The sequence below is a fragment of the Bison bison genome, unplaced genomic scaffold (assembly GCF_000754665.1).
Source record: "Bison bison bison isolate TAMUID 2011002044 unplaced genomic scaffold, Bison_UMD1.0 scf7180017864366, whole genome shotgun sequence".
NCBI classification, from domain to species: domain Eukaryota; kingdom Metazoa; phylum Chordata; class Mammalia; order Artiodactyla; family Bovidae; genus Bison; species Bison bison.
Genome location: NW_011494938.1, coordinates 2,544,836 through 2,560,830, shown reverse-complemented (window position 1 = coordinate 2,560,830; position 15,995 = coordinate 2,544,836). Strand labels below are relative to the sequence as shown.

General features: G+C 43.3%; 1 protein-coding gene across 1 annotated transcript in view; it reads left to right on the top strand.

Annotated features, from left to right (window-relative positions):
• Positions 1–15,995, top strand: part of ARHGEF33 (Rho guanine nucleotide exchange factor (GEF) 33) — a 50,954-nt gene that overhangs the window by 24,526 nt on the left and 10,433 nt on the right. The window contains exons 9-14 of the mRNA XM_010855598.1: positions 4,885–5,017; positions 6,671–6,754; positions 7,960–8,043; positions 11,238–11,386; positions 12,382–12,546; positions 15,416–15,971. Coding sequence (XP_010853900.1) covers positions 4,885–5,017; positions 6,671–6,754; positions 7,960–8,043; positions 11,238–11,386; positions 12,382–12,546; positions 15,416–15,971 — 1,171 coding nt within the window. The remainder of the gene's footprint in view (positions 1–4,884; positions 5,018–6,670; positions 6,755–7,959; positions 8,044–11,237; positions 11,387–12,381; positions 12,547–15,415; positions 15,972–15,995) is intronic.

The window sequence follows — 15,995 nt, the reverse complement described above, 5'->3', positions numbered from 1 at the left end:
ATGGGGTAAGGAGAGTGAAAGAGAGGATTGTTTGCTCCAGCATACAGTAATCAGGCTCCATGTTGGGTACTTCATTTACTTCATGAAATCTTCACAAGAAACTGTGAATCCTACCTGATAGATGAAGAAACTCAGGTCCAGTGAGGTTTGAAGTCACATAACCAACTGAAGCCAGAGCTCAAACCCAGGCCTGTGTGATGCTCTTTTAGCATCCCACTGCTTCTCTAAGGACCATGTGATTTCAAAGATACCACCTTGACTGACAGCAATATTCCAGGTGCCTCAACCAGAAGCTGACTTGTCTCTTCCTGTTTCATAAATCAGGCTTCTCCCTTAGCTGCCTGTTTGTCCTTACTTCAGATCTCAGCTGACCCGTCAAATAGAGGAAGGTTTTTAGTTCACAGAAGCTCTTTTCTACTTGCCCTCTCTTCTACTGCTCATAACCCATTACTAAGGAAGAAGTGGGCCTTCCCCTAAATCCTGAGATTAAAATAATTAAAACTATCATACCTTCCTCAAGAAAGTAAGATAATGGTTATTTCTCATATCCATGATGATGCTATTTATGTTAGTTATCTGCTAAGCTAATCCTCTTTTTTGTTTTCATTGCCCAAGAAGAGAAAAGCTTCAATTCAGTATTCTTAGTGCTAATATGAAATCTCTGGTTCTGAGCTTTGCTGTGCTTAGTCACTCAGTCGTGTCCTATTCTTTGCGACCCCATAGACTGTAGCCTGCCAGGCTCCTCTGTTCATGGGGATTCTCCAGGCAAGAATACTGGAGTGGGTTGCCATGCCCTCCTCCAAGGGCTCTTCCCCTACCCAGGGATCGAACCCAGGTCTCCTGCATTGCAGGTGATTCTTTACTGCCTGGGCCACCAGGGAAGCCCCTCTGAGCTTTGCAATGTCACCCTTTTCCTATTGTTGTTGAGTCGCTAAGTCATGTCTGACTCTTTGTGATACCATGGACTGTAGCCCTCCAGGCTCCTCTGTCCATGGGACTTCCCAGGCAAGAATACTGGTTGCCATTTCCTTCCCAGGGATCAAAGCCAAGTCTCTTGCGTCTTCTGCATTGGCAGATGGATTCTTTACCACTAAGCCACCACGGAAGCCCCACTCTTTTTCTACCTGAGGTTAGAGCTTCATCCTCCTCCTTAATTCACTGTTTCTTTTTTCCTAAGCTTTCTGAAGCCTCCACGTGTAGCCTCTGTATTTAAATAGATAAGCGGAATGAAATACAGAACAGAATGAGATTATTCCTCTTCTCTATTGGCGTTTTTCCTCCCATGCAAAGATGAAAATTACCTTATGAACATTTACCTTTCCCATCACAAACCACAAGCCTTCTGCATTTTCTGCCCTCACTGAAAAGTCACCTGGGGGTGAAAACAACACCCACAAATACATACCTGATGCTCAAACCTGAGGATACCACGTCTTCTCAAACCTATAAAATAAAAGTTTAGGTTTTCCCTAGAAATACATGAAGTGCTCAGAAGTCTCTGCAGGCTGCTTCCAGCCAGCCCTGCCCCTGGCTGCAATCGCCTGACGCTGCAGGAGCAAAGGCTGCCAGTGGAAGCCTGAGGGGAAAGTGTGGGCTGTTGTCCACTGGTAGGAGGATCACAGATGTTGGAGTTCTTGTTTTTTTCTGGCATGTTTCACCCACACAGAGCCACTACCTCAGGCTTGAATAGTCCTGCATGAACCCTTGTCAGGAGGGGCAAAGTCAGCCCCACAGGATTTGCTGGTTAGCCTTAAAAGCTGAACCCCAGGGCTACATCCTCCAAGTGCTCAATGAACTGTATGCTTCAGATCACCACTAGGTGGCACGTGTTTTTATTATCAATGCCTCATCTTGCAGCTGAAGCTCAGGAGTTGTTTTGACCTAAGTTACTAATTTAAAACTATAACTGGATGTTCGTTGATTGCTTTTAGTTTATTTCCTTGCTTAAGTACTGTCTTGCAGGAATTGAAATTACTTTGAAGACTTTAGAAAGAATAAACTTCTCATGTTGCCATAATCTCACCCCCGGTTAGGAACAGAAAATAAATTGAGCACTTAACATTTTTGTCCTAATGAAAAAGTTGCTTCTGGGAGTCAGGTTAGGCTCCAGGCAAAACAGTGAAATAGGTTAAGTGTGTCTATACTTCTCGCTTCTTTTTCCCTCTCCCCATTTCCTGGCTCACCTCCTCTGCACTCTGCCCTAATTTCAAATACTATCCTTATTAAATTAAAAAAAATCTAAAGCCTGTTTTCAATATTTGGTACAGAAAGTGAAAAATGAAAGTGAAAGTTGCTCAGTCATTTCCAACTCTTTGCAACCCCATGGACTATACAGTCCATGGGATTCTCCAGGCCAGAATACTAGAGTGGGTAGCCTTTCCCTTCTCCAGGGGATCTTCCCGACCCAGGAATCCAACCAGGGTCTCCTGCATTGCAGGCAGATTCTTTACCAACTGAGCTATCAGAGAAGCCATTTGGCACAGAATCCACCTCAAATCATCACTCTTCATGTAACTCACATGCTTCCATGAAACTTAATGAGGGTATTAGCCTTTTGTGATCCCCATCCTAAAACCTTACACTGTCACTCCAGTGGACTGTCCACGAGGCAACCTGGACCCCAACCGAGTTACCAGCTGTCCAACTCTGCAAGTACACTGGTCATAGTGTAACAGAAGACAGCTTTCTTGAAAGAAAGGACAGGAAAGGAAGGGAAAAAAAAGGAGAGGAAGGAAAGAGAGAAAAAGAAGAGATAAATCAAGACATTTTATATAGCCTATACTGACCACCCGTCACAATCTCAGATCTCACCACTGTGCCCTAACATCTCAGTGTCACGCCAGGAATATTACCTGCAGTCACTGTCAGCCTCTGGGTGGGGAGACATCTTTCATGTCTAGGTCTTTTGCGGGTGCAGTGTTTCACTCTTTCAGTGTGATCAGGTCTGCTTTCCTCCATCAGCTTTATGGTTTCTCCCAGTTAGACTGTCTCCTAGCCACGCCTCTAAATTCCCTCTGATGTGGACAGGGATTACTTAGGTCTTCCGAGCCTATTATATCAGCCCAGGAGGCCTCTCCTCCTGTGCTTAGGGATCAGTGGGCTTCACATACATGGAGACTCAAGGCACAGGGACTGGAGGGGTTGGCAGACTGGAGTAGAAGGAATCCTTGTCCCTTTTCATGGGAGGCTGGCATTTGTGTGTCTACTCTGAGCTGCAACCACAGGGGAATTTTCTTTGCTTGGAAATGGGCTGAAAACACCTCCTTCCAAACTGGTGTTCTTCCTACTGTTCTCAACAGAGGTCTGCTTGTTTGGGGGTGGCAAAGTACCCCAACTTGTAGTCCTGGCTGCTCTCACCTTTTGAGACAGATCCATATTCTGCCTATGGAATGTGTTCTCTGCTTTTACTTTAGATAAAGAGATAGAGGGCAGAGGGTGGGAGAGCAGGAAGGGGGCTCAGCAAAACTGGGACTAGCAGGCCAGACCTATGGCTCGCCCTTGAGTTCTTTTCTGCATAAAGCCAAGAACTCTCACGTGGTGGCCTGTCCCAGGAACCTGCCTGAGACCTGGGACATGACCATCCTCTCCTGCCTCATTTTCCTGCAACCTCTTTACAAAGGATATTAGTAAATCTATTTTTTACCTAAAACAAAAGAATCAAGAAAACCAACCAAATGAACATGAAAAACCTTGTGATCTTGAAAGCACAGGGGAACCTACTTTCAGTTCCCCCAGACCCCAAGCTGGAGCTGACATCCTTGCTGTGGTCCAGCAAGGCTCTACTCCTGTTTCTTCCTTCCTCACTCCTTCAGGCCTCTGCTCACCCCGCTTCTCCATCCAATCCACCATCCAGTCCACCTTCTCCTTCCTCCCATGATTCTCCTTCTGACTCTCCTCTCCATCCCACCCTCCTCTGACTTCTCTCTTCTTTCCTTCATTTCCTCTGAAATAAATGAGACACACTGAGATAGAGGGCAGAGGGTGGGAGAGCAGGAGGGGGGCTCAGCAAAACTGGGACTAGCAGGCCAGACCTACGCTGTAGCCTCCTCTGGCAAGACTCCATGCATTCCCAGATTCCTCTTAGAAACTGAAGGAAAGGGGAAAAGTAACACTTTTATGCCCTCATCCCCTGAACTTTCAGTTTCCAGCTTTAAATGAAATTTCCTCCTTCTCTAACTAAGTACAGTTGGTAGCTACGAATGACCAAGTGCCACCTTAGTGCTGTCATCTGCAGCATTAATTAGAATAGATGATTTGCATATCAAGTGGGAAGAACTTTAAAACATGAAAAAGATCTCCCTTAAAATTTTACTGTCATCTAAATAAGTGTGGACAAGGCAATGGCACCCCACTCCAGTACTCTTGCCTGGAAAATCCCATGGGCGGAGGAGCCTGGTAGGCTGCAGTCCATGGGGTCGCTAAGAGTCGGACACAACTTCACTTTCACTTTTCACTTTCATGCATTGGAGAAGGAAATGGCAACGCACTCCAGTGTTCTTGCCTGGAGAATCCCAGGGACAGGGGAGCCTGGTGGGCTGCCGTCTATGGGGTCGCACAGAGTCGGACACAACTGAAGTGACTTAGCAGTAGCAGTTAGCAAATAAGAGTGTACCATTTTGCTTTGAAAAGGCCACTCAAGCGAAGTGCTCTTAACTAGTTCAATACACATTTGAACAGGAGTCATCAGTAAAGGGGTCTTTCTGTGGTCTGAGGTTACCTGCTGTGAGGCTGACAGTGACAAATTTTTTTTTGAATACTAAAGGCAGACCTGTGACTCAAAATATTTCGAATGACTGGGAAAATTGGACTTGTTCCGTATGTTCTTGAAGAGCCTTTTCTTCTCTACACCTGGTTTGTGTCATCCTGTCTCTATTCTGTTTCAAGCCTCTTCCCTGGCTCTTTACGGTACATTGTCCAGCAGCACCTGGATTTGCTTCATGCTCTGCAGGAAAGGGTCTTGAAGTGGCCACGCCAAGGAGTCCTTGGAGATTTATTCCTTAAGTTAACAAATGATGAGGTAAGTTTTTTTCCTTAATCCTTTATAAACTTGAATTACATGCATCTGTGTCTTCCATGTCCATTTCTCTTAATGGAGAATCTAGAATCAGTGGATTTCAGAGTCCGAGGAGATCTAGTCTAACCTCCTTGTTCTACAGATAATGAAATAAAGTTCAGAGAAAAAACCATGGTTGAAATTACCCAGCTATCTAGATATTTGTAGATCTGTGGCTAGAACCCAAGTCTTTTAAGTTCCAGTTCATCATTTTTATGCTGAACTATAACCGCCCCCATTGAATATGATGTATATGTATGTGTGTGTGTGTATATACATGCACATATATCCATCTATACATATAAAATACATATATGGGCATTTGTATATATGTATATGCTTTCACACACAATTTCATTTTTTAAAGATTTTTAAAAATGTGGTGGGTAGCTATTTGTCTAGAATGTTTTTTGTTTTCACTTTCTTGGAGAAAGGATGCTAAGTTTTTAAACTCTGTAATGTTCTTCAAAAAAAAATATGATTTAGGTCACAATCTGCAAACTCAAATGCCTACAGGGCCAGCAGATGACATTAGTAAGTAGAAATGAGCTGAATGTAATACAATGTGGGAATACTACTGGGAAGTGAGCTTAAGTGGAGCACATATGCTTTTCTATAAGGAATAGCTGCTCAGCTTTATCCAATTATTATGCAGGAAAAAAGGACTAGAGTTGCCAGATCTGGTATTTTAAGAGAAATGGAAAGTCCAGAATTTTGTGTGAAAATTTATTTTTAAAATATTACATGGGTTAATTGAAATTCGTCTGCAAGTCAGACTTTACCTTCAGTTGACCTCTGTATATGAATGATTCATAATACAAGTTTACAAATTATTTACTTGTATAGAGTGGATGTAATGCCATCCCTCTAAACTCACTTTTACTCATTTGTATTCAGTGTGCTTTCTTGAGCTGAGAATTGTTATACCTATGGGAAAATAACTTTGAGAGGTGAAAACTGTTTTCCTGAGGGGATATTCCATAGGTGAATAAGAAATTAGTGGAAAAAGTCGAGAATTCCAGATCTAGACCCTCTGAGGTGAGTTGGAAAAAGTTCCTCATTCGGATGTAGATGATTGAAGCAGAGAGTAGTTAAAAAACAAAATTTGCATTTTTATCATTTAACTGTTTAAAATATTTTTTCAACTTACATGGCACCTTCTTTCTGCTTTGGTTTATCATTTCACTTTCATTAAAGCAGGGATACTGAGTTTTGGTTTCCAAGTCCATAGGACTATTTTCTTTAAAACCAAAAAGTTTTTTTAAAGATGAATAAAAAAACAAAACAAATATTACTGAACACATTTAATGAATGATTAAAATAATCTCTGCAAAGTACTCCTTTAAATATGCATGAGTCCGCCTGCCAATGCAGGAGACACAAGAGATGTGAGTTCAATCCCTGGGACAGGAAGATCCCCTGATGTAGGAAATGGCAACCCACTCCAATATTCTTGCCTGGGAAATCCCATGGACAGAGGAGCCTGGTGGTCCATAGTGCATGGGGTCCCAAAGAACTGAACATGACTGAGCAACTGAGCACAAACAAACATGCATATTAATTATTATCATTCCTGTCTCCAGGTTCTTACCATGACTTTTTCTGTTTGTTTTCAAGAATAATTTTTTGGATTATTATGTTGCTTACCTGAGGGACTTGCCTGAATGCATCTCTTTGGTTCATGTGGTTGTTCTGAAGGAGGTAAGTTAACTCTATGTTTGCATTCTCCTTTGGTTACATGTGTGACTACATTATGTTGCTCACCTTTCCAGAAAACACAGCACATGTACTCTGAGCTTGTTCTCCAGGCTGGGGAATGGCTTGAACAAGGCTTGAACAATGGCTTGAACAATGGCTTGAACCTCCCTGGGGTTCAAGGAGCCACTCAAGGATCAGTGCCATTGCTTTGGTCTTTGATCTTCCTTACTGAACTTCTGTTCCATTCCACTGGAAATACAGACAAAGGAAACAAATATTCTAACCAGAGATCCTCAGGCTGCAGTTTGCAACCTTAATGGTTTTGGGCTTTATAGACTTAGATGTATTAATCTGAATATTAAATTCATGTCATAGTGTGTCTGTCATTTTACAAGATTATAAAATGGCTCTAGTCATGTTGCTTTAAGTGTTGCTACTGCAGTGATATATTAGATGCTCAATAAGCACATATACATATAAAGCAATTCTAGTTATTTTAGGTCAATAGAAAAGAACTATATCAGAAGCTCTAAAGCTAAGAGTTAATTAAGTTTCACAAGAGGTGAGAGGCTCTCTTAACTTTCTACATCAACCTCTGACTGTTCTCAACCCAGTATAATACCTACCGTATATTAGCACTCAGCAAATATTGAGTCAGCCTAAAAGTTCATGGGGGTTTTTCCATAAGATGTCGCAGAAAAGCCCAAATGAACTTTTTGACCAACCTAATATTTGAGAAAGGAGAAAGGAAGGGAAGGGACATGAAGAAAGTCCAGCATGTTTCCTGTTGCCAAACGGTTTCTCCCTTCTTCATTCTCATTAGGTTCAAAGCACCTTTAATGCCTGTTGGTAAAAACATTGTACAGATTACTTGCTGAAGAACCTTAACAAATTTAGTCAACTCAAGTCTAATTTACTGAATGCTCACTTTGCTAAGATGGTGTTGGAGGGTGGGGAGGGGGAGGGGGTGGTTTGGACACTTGGGTAGATTCTAAAGAAGAATATGACACACTCTTTGTTAGCAAAGAGGTGTCTTCTTGAGCATGTCCCTGAATAAGTAGCCTCTCCAATGACAGATCAATGTTTCGTGACACTCTCCATGAAGAAAATGCTCTAGTAAACCCTTGCTACTCTAGTGGAACTGACCTCAGTTTTGCAGCCAGAACTGGAGGCACACTAAAGACTGACTCCAACTTTCTTTCATTCAGGGTGATGAAGAGATTAAGTCTGACATCTACACATTGTTTTTTCATATAGTCCAGCGCATCCCTGAATATCTGATACATCTACAGGTAGGCACGGCTGGTCAAGCTACCAAGCTGATTTTCATGCTAAACAGTTGTTTTGGGCTTCCAATGAAAAGACACCATAAAGGGTCAAGGAATCATTAATATTTCTAAATCTAAAAATCTAGATTTTTATGATTACCCTATCTCTACCTTGTGGTATGAGCTAAAATCTCATCCTCAAAAGTTTTTGGCTCATGAGGCCAAAAAGGAAATTCTATCTTTATTTACCAGCAATTCACACCTATGCTGATCCAGGATCTTTCTAGGACAGCTCCTGCCAGATCCTGGGAACCTATTCAGTTCCTTCCATCTTGGTTCCACAGCCATCTAAATTCACCTCCACTTCCAGCCCTACCCCTTGGGTACCTAAGAAGTATCTATACAAGCTCCCCACTTACCTCTATTCTGACTACTTTCTTTTGACTTGTGTCCAAGGGTCTATCTACCATACCTTGCTTATGTCTTGTGTCACGAAAAGAAGCATGGAGAAGCTGATGACTGACATCTTCACACCATTTTCCTATAGGCTTGTAGCATTTTAGAGGGAGTTGAGTTGAGAGAGACTCAGCAACACCCCTACCAGTCCCTCTTCTTCCCACTACCCACCTGTTCTGGTTTAATTGATGACTGATTTTTCTAAGGAATTCAATGAAAGTATCTCAGAACTGCTTGGAATTTGTCCCAGGTAGAAGTAGCCCAGTATTAATATTAAAAAGACTTTCAATTGTATGTGGCTTTATATTTTGAAATCATTATTTCATAATAATTATCTAATTTAATCTTCAACTATCCCATGAAATCAGTATCATTATTAACACTTTAGATAATGGAGAGACAAAGAAGTAATTTGCCCAAGTTAAGATATTTGGTCGGTGGAAAAAATATAGGCTTGAAACCCAGGTCCTGCAAGCAGTGTGTAAGTAAGCAAACAAGAACCCGGAGTCTACTCTCTGCCTTGAGTTCAAATCCTGGCTTTGATCTTCATTAGATGTGTGACCCAGTGAAGATTATTTAACTTCACTGTGCCTTGATTTCCTTCTTTGTTAAATGGAGGTAAGAATGGTACCTATCTAACTGGGTTGTGGTAAAAGTTAAATGAGAAAATAATGTAAAAGACTTAGTGCTTGGCAATGGGAAGCACTCAGTAACTGTTCAGTTCAATTAAGTTCAGTCGCTCAGTCGTGTCCAACTCTTTACAACCCCATGGACTGCAGCACGCCAGGCCTCCCTGTCCATCACCAACTCCCAAAGTTTACTCAAACTCATGTCCATTGAGTCGGTGATGCCATCCAACCATCTCATCCTCTGTCATCCCCTTCTCCTCTCGCCTCCAATCTTTCCCAGCATCAGGGTCTTTTCAAATGAGTCAGTTCTTTGCATCGGGTGGCCAAAGTATTGGAGTTTCAGCTTCAGCATCAGTCCTTCCAATGAACACTAAGGATTGATCTCCTTTAGGATGGACTTGTTGGCTCTCCTTGCAGTCCAAGGGACTCTCAAGAGTCTTCTCCAAACCACAGTTCAAAAGCATCAATTCTTTAGTGCTCAGCTTTCTTTGTAGTCCAACTCTCAAATCCTGTACGTGACTACTGGAAAAACCATAGCCTTGACTAGATGGACCTTTGTTGGCAAAGTAATGCCTCTGCTTTTTAATATGCTGTCTAAGTTGGTCATAACTTTTCTTCTAAGGAGTAAGCATCTTTTAATTTCATTGCTGCAGTCACCATCTGCAGTGATTTTGGAGCCCCCAAAAGTAAAATCTGTCACTGTTTCCACTGTTTCCCCATTTATTTGCCATGAAGTGATGGGACCTGATGTCATGATCTTAGTTTTCTGAATGTTGAGCTTTAAGCCACATTTTTTACTCTCCACTTTCATTTTCATTCAAGAGGCTCTTTAGTTCTTTGCTTTCTTTCATAAGAGTGGTGGCAAGTGCATATCTGAGGTTATTGATATTTCTCCCAGCAATCTTGATTCCAGCTTGTGCTTCTTCCAGCCCAGTGTTTCTCATGATGTACTCTGCATATAGGTTAAATAAGCAGGGTGACAATATACAGCCTTGACGTATATTGGAACTGGTTCCTTTTTGGAACCAGTCTGTTGTTCCATGTCCAGTTCTAACTGTTGCTTCCTGACCTGCATACAGATTTCTCAAGAGGCAGGTCAGGTGGTCTGGTATTCACATCTGTTGAAGAATTTCCCACAATTTGTGGTGATCCACACAGACAAAGGCTTTGGCATAGTCAATAAAGCAGAAATAGATGTTTTTCTGGAACTCCCTTGCTTTTTCAATGATCCAACAGATGTTGGCAATTTGATCTCTGGTTCCTCTACCTTTTCTAAAACCAGCTTGGACATCTGGAAGTTCACGGTTCATGTACTGTTGAAGCCTGGCCTGGAGAACTTTGGGCATTAGTTTACTAGCGTGTGAGATGAGAGCAATTGTGTGGTAGTTTGAGCATTCTTTGGCATTGCCTTTCTTTGGGATTGGAATGAAAACTGACCTTTTCCAGTCCTGTGGCCACTGCCGAGTTTTCCAAATTTGCTGGCATATTGAGTGCAGCACTTTCACAGCATCATCTTTTAGGATTTGAAATAGCTCAACTGGAATGCCATCACCTCCACTAGCTTTGTTCGTAGTGATGCTTCCTAAGCCCCGCTTGACTTCACATTCCAGGATGTCTGGCTCTAGGTGAGTAATCATACCATTGTGATTATCTGGGTCATGAAGATCTTTTTTGTATAGTTCTTCAGTAACTGTTAGCTTTCCCAATCCCAACCAGCATGCATGCTCCACTACAGCACAGCAGGCATTGTAATGGGAGGGGGTAATAGGCCAGGCTTGATCATAACGTCCCCCTACTTCCAGCTCTGATGCCTGATATTCCCACCATTGGTTAGAGACAATAATTGTTAGAACGGCTCCATTACTTCAGAGATCTAATTAGTAGATCCTTCTAATTTTCCACGTGTTCAAATTCAACTCCAACAGGAGCAAAAATGACTGTTATTTTCCCGAGATGCGATGGAAAAAGGGAACAACAAGTTTGACTTTTCAGTTTGTAATTAAATTGGCCATTGGTATTGTTTTGAGTAAGTGGCTTCCAAACTCTCACAGCATATCAAGGCAAGGTACAGAAGAGACAAAACAACCTTTCATTCTAACTTTGCAATGCTGCTTCCTTTTTTCTTCCATCCAGAATGTCCTGAAGTTCACAGAGCAGGAACACCCTGACTATTACCTACTTCTGGTGTGTGTTCAGCGCCTGCGAGTATTTATCTCACACTACACCCTGCTTTTTCAGTGCAATGAGGATTTGCTTATTCAGAAACGGAAAAAGCTCAAGAAGTAAGGTTCTGATGGTGAAGTTTAGAGGGTTGACCAAAGGTTTCTGAGAACAGGGATACACACGGTCAATGTGAGTGTCTGTTGCAAGTAACCACATTGTATGTAAAGTAGCTGAAATGCAGTGGTGGAGGCAGAAGAGAGAAGGGAATGGAAGAGAGGTGGCCAGGCTGGCTACAGGAGGGAGGTACTTACTAGCTGGTAGAAATTACTTTAGAAAAATAAGCAAATTTGCTGTAATGTTTATGGGGACCTCCTATTTTCTCATGTTGCTAACCACCTCAAAAATAGTTATTTCGCTAAACTTGCCTGGTTTAAAATTGCAGTTTAAAGGCTAAAATCTGATTTCTTTCATTAACTCAAGAAGTATTTATTGAGCACCTATGGTATACCAAGTAATGTTCTGCAAACTGAATACACTGCAAAGAACAAAACAGTCAAAAATTTTTGCCACATGGAGCTTACTTTTTAGACCTGGATAGCCAGGTAATAAATAAGATAGATGGTTTTAAGTGCTATGGATAAAAATAAATAAGGGAGAGGGTGGTGATTGAACAGATTTCACACTAAGAAGAAATAGGGAGGACTAAGGAAAATCTGGTCTTCAAAGGGAACAGAAGCAACTTATAACAAAGCTTCCTAATAACCTGGGTTTTTTCCAACCTCATCCCAATCCAGTGAGGAAAACAGAATCATTTCTGTGGGTGCTTCACATTAGAAGAAGATGCTATCCCCCAAGTCAGGGCTCCTCTAATGGATGACATCTCCCCGTACTCCCCCTTACCCCCAAACTCAGTTCAGCCAATTGATCAGCATCCCCACTCCCAACCAGCAGTCAGCTGGCACTCTAATGTATCAGCAACCTAGTTTGTAGAGAGCCTGGGGAGAGCGAGAAGCTCACAGCTGAGATTCATCTGAGAAATGCTACTTTTCTTGGTATAATCTATATATTCAGAGAGTTGATTTTCCACTGAGAATTATTACCTCCATTCTATTAGGTCATCCATGGCGAAGCTGTACAAAGGGCTGGCTTCCCAGTGTGCAAACGCCGGGCAAGATGCTTCTCCCACTGCAGGCCCCGAGGCTGTCCGTGACAGTGGGATCCACTCAGAAGAGATGCTGCAACCCTACCCTTCTGCTCCCAGTTCTGGACCTGCTGTCACGTAAGCACCTGTTGCTGTGGAAAGATTAATGACAATGCCCTCGCGTCCCAGGTGGTCTGTATAGGGTAGCAGGCCAGTCTGTGTGGGTTACCAAACCAGCTTGGATTAGGAGTATGACTTACAGGGCTCCTTCCTCCCTCTCCCATCAGGTCTTATATGTGGCAGGCAAACAGCTGACCCAGTGTCTGGATCCCAGAGGAAGGCACTCATGTTAAGGAGCAGGCCTAGAGGCTGGAGGTTACTCTCAATGTTACCACACGTAACCATCCCCCACCTACAGCATGAGTCTCTCAGGGTTTGGACAATGACAGAGTGGAAGGGAGTACCATAAGATGACAGGAAGGCATTTTATAGCTCTCAGAAGAGTAGGGCTTTAATGTCTGCACGAGATACAGTGGGGGAAAAAAGCTATCCCAGTCAGGGGTCAGAGGAAGTCTGGGCTCTGAGGATGAGACATTGGTCTGAGATGATGCAGAATGTTGATTAGCATCTCCCAATTCTCCGGGAAGCTTCTTCAGAAATAGACTTCATGACCTCTGTTCTTCAGCTTCTCTGAAAGCTGTTCTGGGTTGTGAATGGATGTGATCATTGTTAAAGTCTCTGCACACAACCTTTTCAAACACTAAACTGTTTTTTTCATTTAGCAAACTTCTTGATGATCTTTAAAGGATAAGGCCACATATCTGGAACTCATTTTACCTCTGAAGGATAAGTGGACTTGGGCCACCTCTGAAACTAGGACTTCTGGAAGATCAGGGAAACCAAAACTCAAAATTTCAAATCCCCAATTTACCAATTCTCCCCAAACTAATTCCTCAGACTATAATTTCTGCTTTGGGTTTTATTAAGGAAAAATTAGAAATCATGCAAAAAGCTGCTTTTCTATTATTATGATGACGTGAGAAGCAGTTGAGCTTATTTCAATTTTTTAATCACTAGTTTTTAGAACGCAAATTACAATCATGGAAGGAGCAACTGATCAATAACTCAAATCCTGTTTGCTTTTTGCCTTCATCTCTTAAACTGAGAACACTTAGCAGTAAGAGATGGTGGAGAAGGAAACGGCAACCCACAGCAGTATTCTTGCCTGGAGAATCCCACGGACAGAGGAGCCTGGTAGGCTACAGTCCATGCGGTTGCAAAGAATTGGATACAACTAAAGTGGCTTAGCACAGCATAACACATGAGTGAGAGATGGCAGTGCAAATGTGCAGTCAGGATGGTGAAATTTCATAATCATTCTGAAAATCTGAGACATTAATCTTTCTATACATAAAAGTCCAGGATGATTTTCCTACTATAGACAAAATCCTAGAATACCTGTAGGGAGAGTATGCTGCTGCTAAGTCGTTTCAGTCGTGTCCGACTCTGTGCGACCCCATAGACGGCAGCCCACCAGGCTCCCCCGTCCCTTGGATTCTCCACGAAAGAACACTGGAGTGGGTTGCCATTTCCTTCTCCAGTGCATGAAAGTGAAAAGTGAAAGTGAAGTTGCTCAGTCATCTCCGACTCTTAGCGACACCATGGACTGCAGCTTACCAGACTCCTGAGTCCATGCGATTTTCCAGGCAAGAGTACTGGAGTGGGGTGCCATTGCCTTCTCCAAGTATACCACACAGAAAAAAATACGTTTCCTGGGAGGGGAGAGGGACAGGAGATGGAATTTTTTTGTGGATCACTTCAGCTTTTTTTTCACTTGAATTCTTAAGACAATGATAAAACTATCTTCTTTGAAGTTAAGACTTATACTGCCTAAAAAATGAAATCCTTAGAGATTACACCCAGAGGAAGAACATGGCTGCCATGGCACTCTGTTGGGAAAATAACCAGAAAAGAAACCCAAGTCTCCCAAGTTAAAAGAGAATTCAAGTCAACATTCCATTGTACTATATTTTCACCTTTGTAAATGTGACACTTAATTTTTATCTTAAGACCATCGGACAAAATAGTGTTACAGTTTACTTCTGCATTCTTTATGCATTTTTTGTGGCAAAATTTAGTATGAATAAACTATAACTAGTTTGGGTCAGTGTGCAGTAGTCCACTCTCATCTGTCTGGCAATAAAATTCCAGCCGAACTGGCATTCGCATCCAATCTGATGCATATGCTATCCAAGTATCCAGTGTGAATTATTCTTTATCCACGATGAAACAAATCAAAATAACTCTCCATGAAATCGGGCATATTCAGAGAGACAGACTTTTCATTTTGGTAATGTTCTTGTGGATGGAAGTTTGAGATGACTTATATAGCATGCTTCATAGCCACAGGGAATTTTTTAGTTTTTTATTATGAAAATGTCAAATACATACAAAAGCAAAATGTACAGTGAACCCCGCATACCATCATCCAGATGTTTTTTTACTTCATCCAGATTTTTTTTACTGTTTACTTCATCTGGGATTTGTTCTTAAGCAGGAAGAGCCTTGAGTTGAACAAAAGTTGTTGCCATGATTTTCTATGACTCTGCTAGGACAAAAAAGGGAGAGAAGAGAGAAAAAGATGTGCCTTGGGGCCTTGACACATGGTGGAGAGGGTCAGCGCTGAGCATCCTTGGCCTACCAGCCATCTCTACACAGTGCCTCAGGGCTCAGACGGGTACTTCCGGGATCCTCTTCACAAACGGTTATTTTCACTCTCCCACTTGGGGGACCAGGGCTCCTGGGGGCTCCTCAATTTGACAAACCTGTGGCGCTTGGTAGGTAACACACAGAGGAGCCTGGGAGGGCCGGAGAAGAGGGAGCAGACAGTTTGCGTCTAAGCGGTATCTGGTAGGCACTGTGTGGTTCCCAGCCTCGCGCTGCTCGGGGACAGGCGCGCACTAATACACCGTAAGCACACTTCTTTTGTATTGTCTCCCCTTTAAAGACATTTGATGCCCCCAGTGAAGAAAAGCCAACAGCAGCAAAGCTTGATGGAGACCATGCAGCCCGGGAAGCCCAGTGACTGGGAGATGGAGGGCAGAAAGCACGAGAGGCCCGAGAGCCTCCTGGCGCCGGCGCAGTTCTGTGCCGCTGAGCAGGACGTGAAGGCGCTCGCCGGGCCCCTGCAGGCCATCCCGGAGATGGACTTCGAGCCGTCGCCGGCGGAGCCGCTGGGCAACGTGGAGCGCTCCCTGCGCGCCCCGGCCGAGCTCCTGCCCGACGCCCGCAGCTACGTGCCCGCGGCCTACGAAGAGTTTGAGTATGGCGGTGAGATCTTCGCGCTGCCCGCACCCTACGACGAGGAGCCCTTCCAGGCTCCGGCCCTCTTCGAGAACTGCTCGCCCGCCTCTTCCGAGTCCAGCCTGGACATCTGCTTCCTGCGGCCCGTCAGCTTCGCCATGGAGGCCGAGCGGCCCGAGCACCCGCTGCAGCCGCTGCCCAAGAGCGCCACGTCGCCGGCAGGCAGCAGCAGCGCCTACAAGCTGGAGGCAGCAGCGCAGGCGCACAAAACCAAGCCGCTGAGC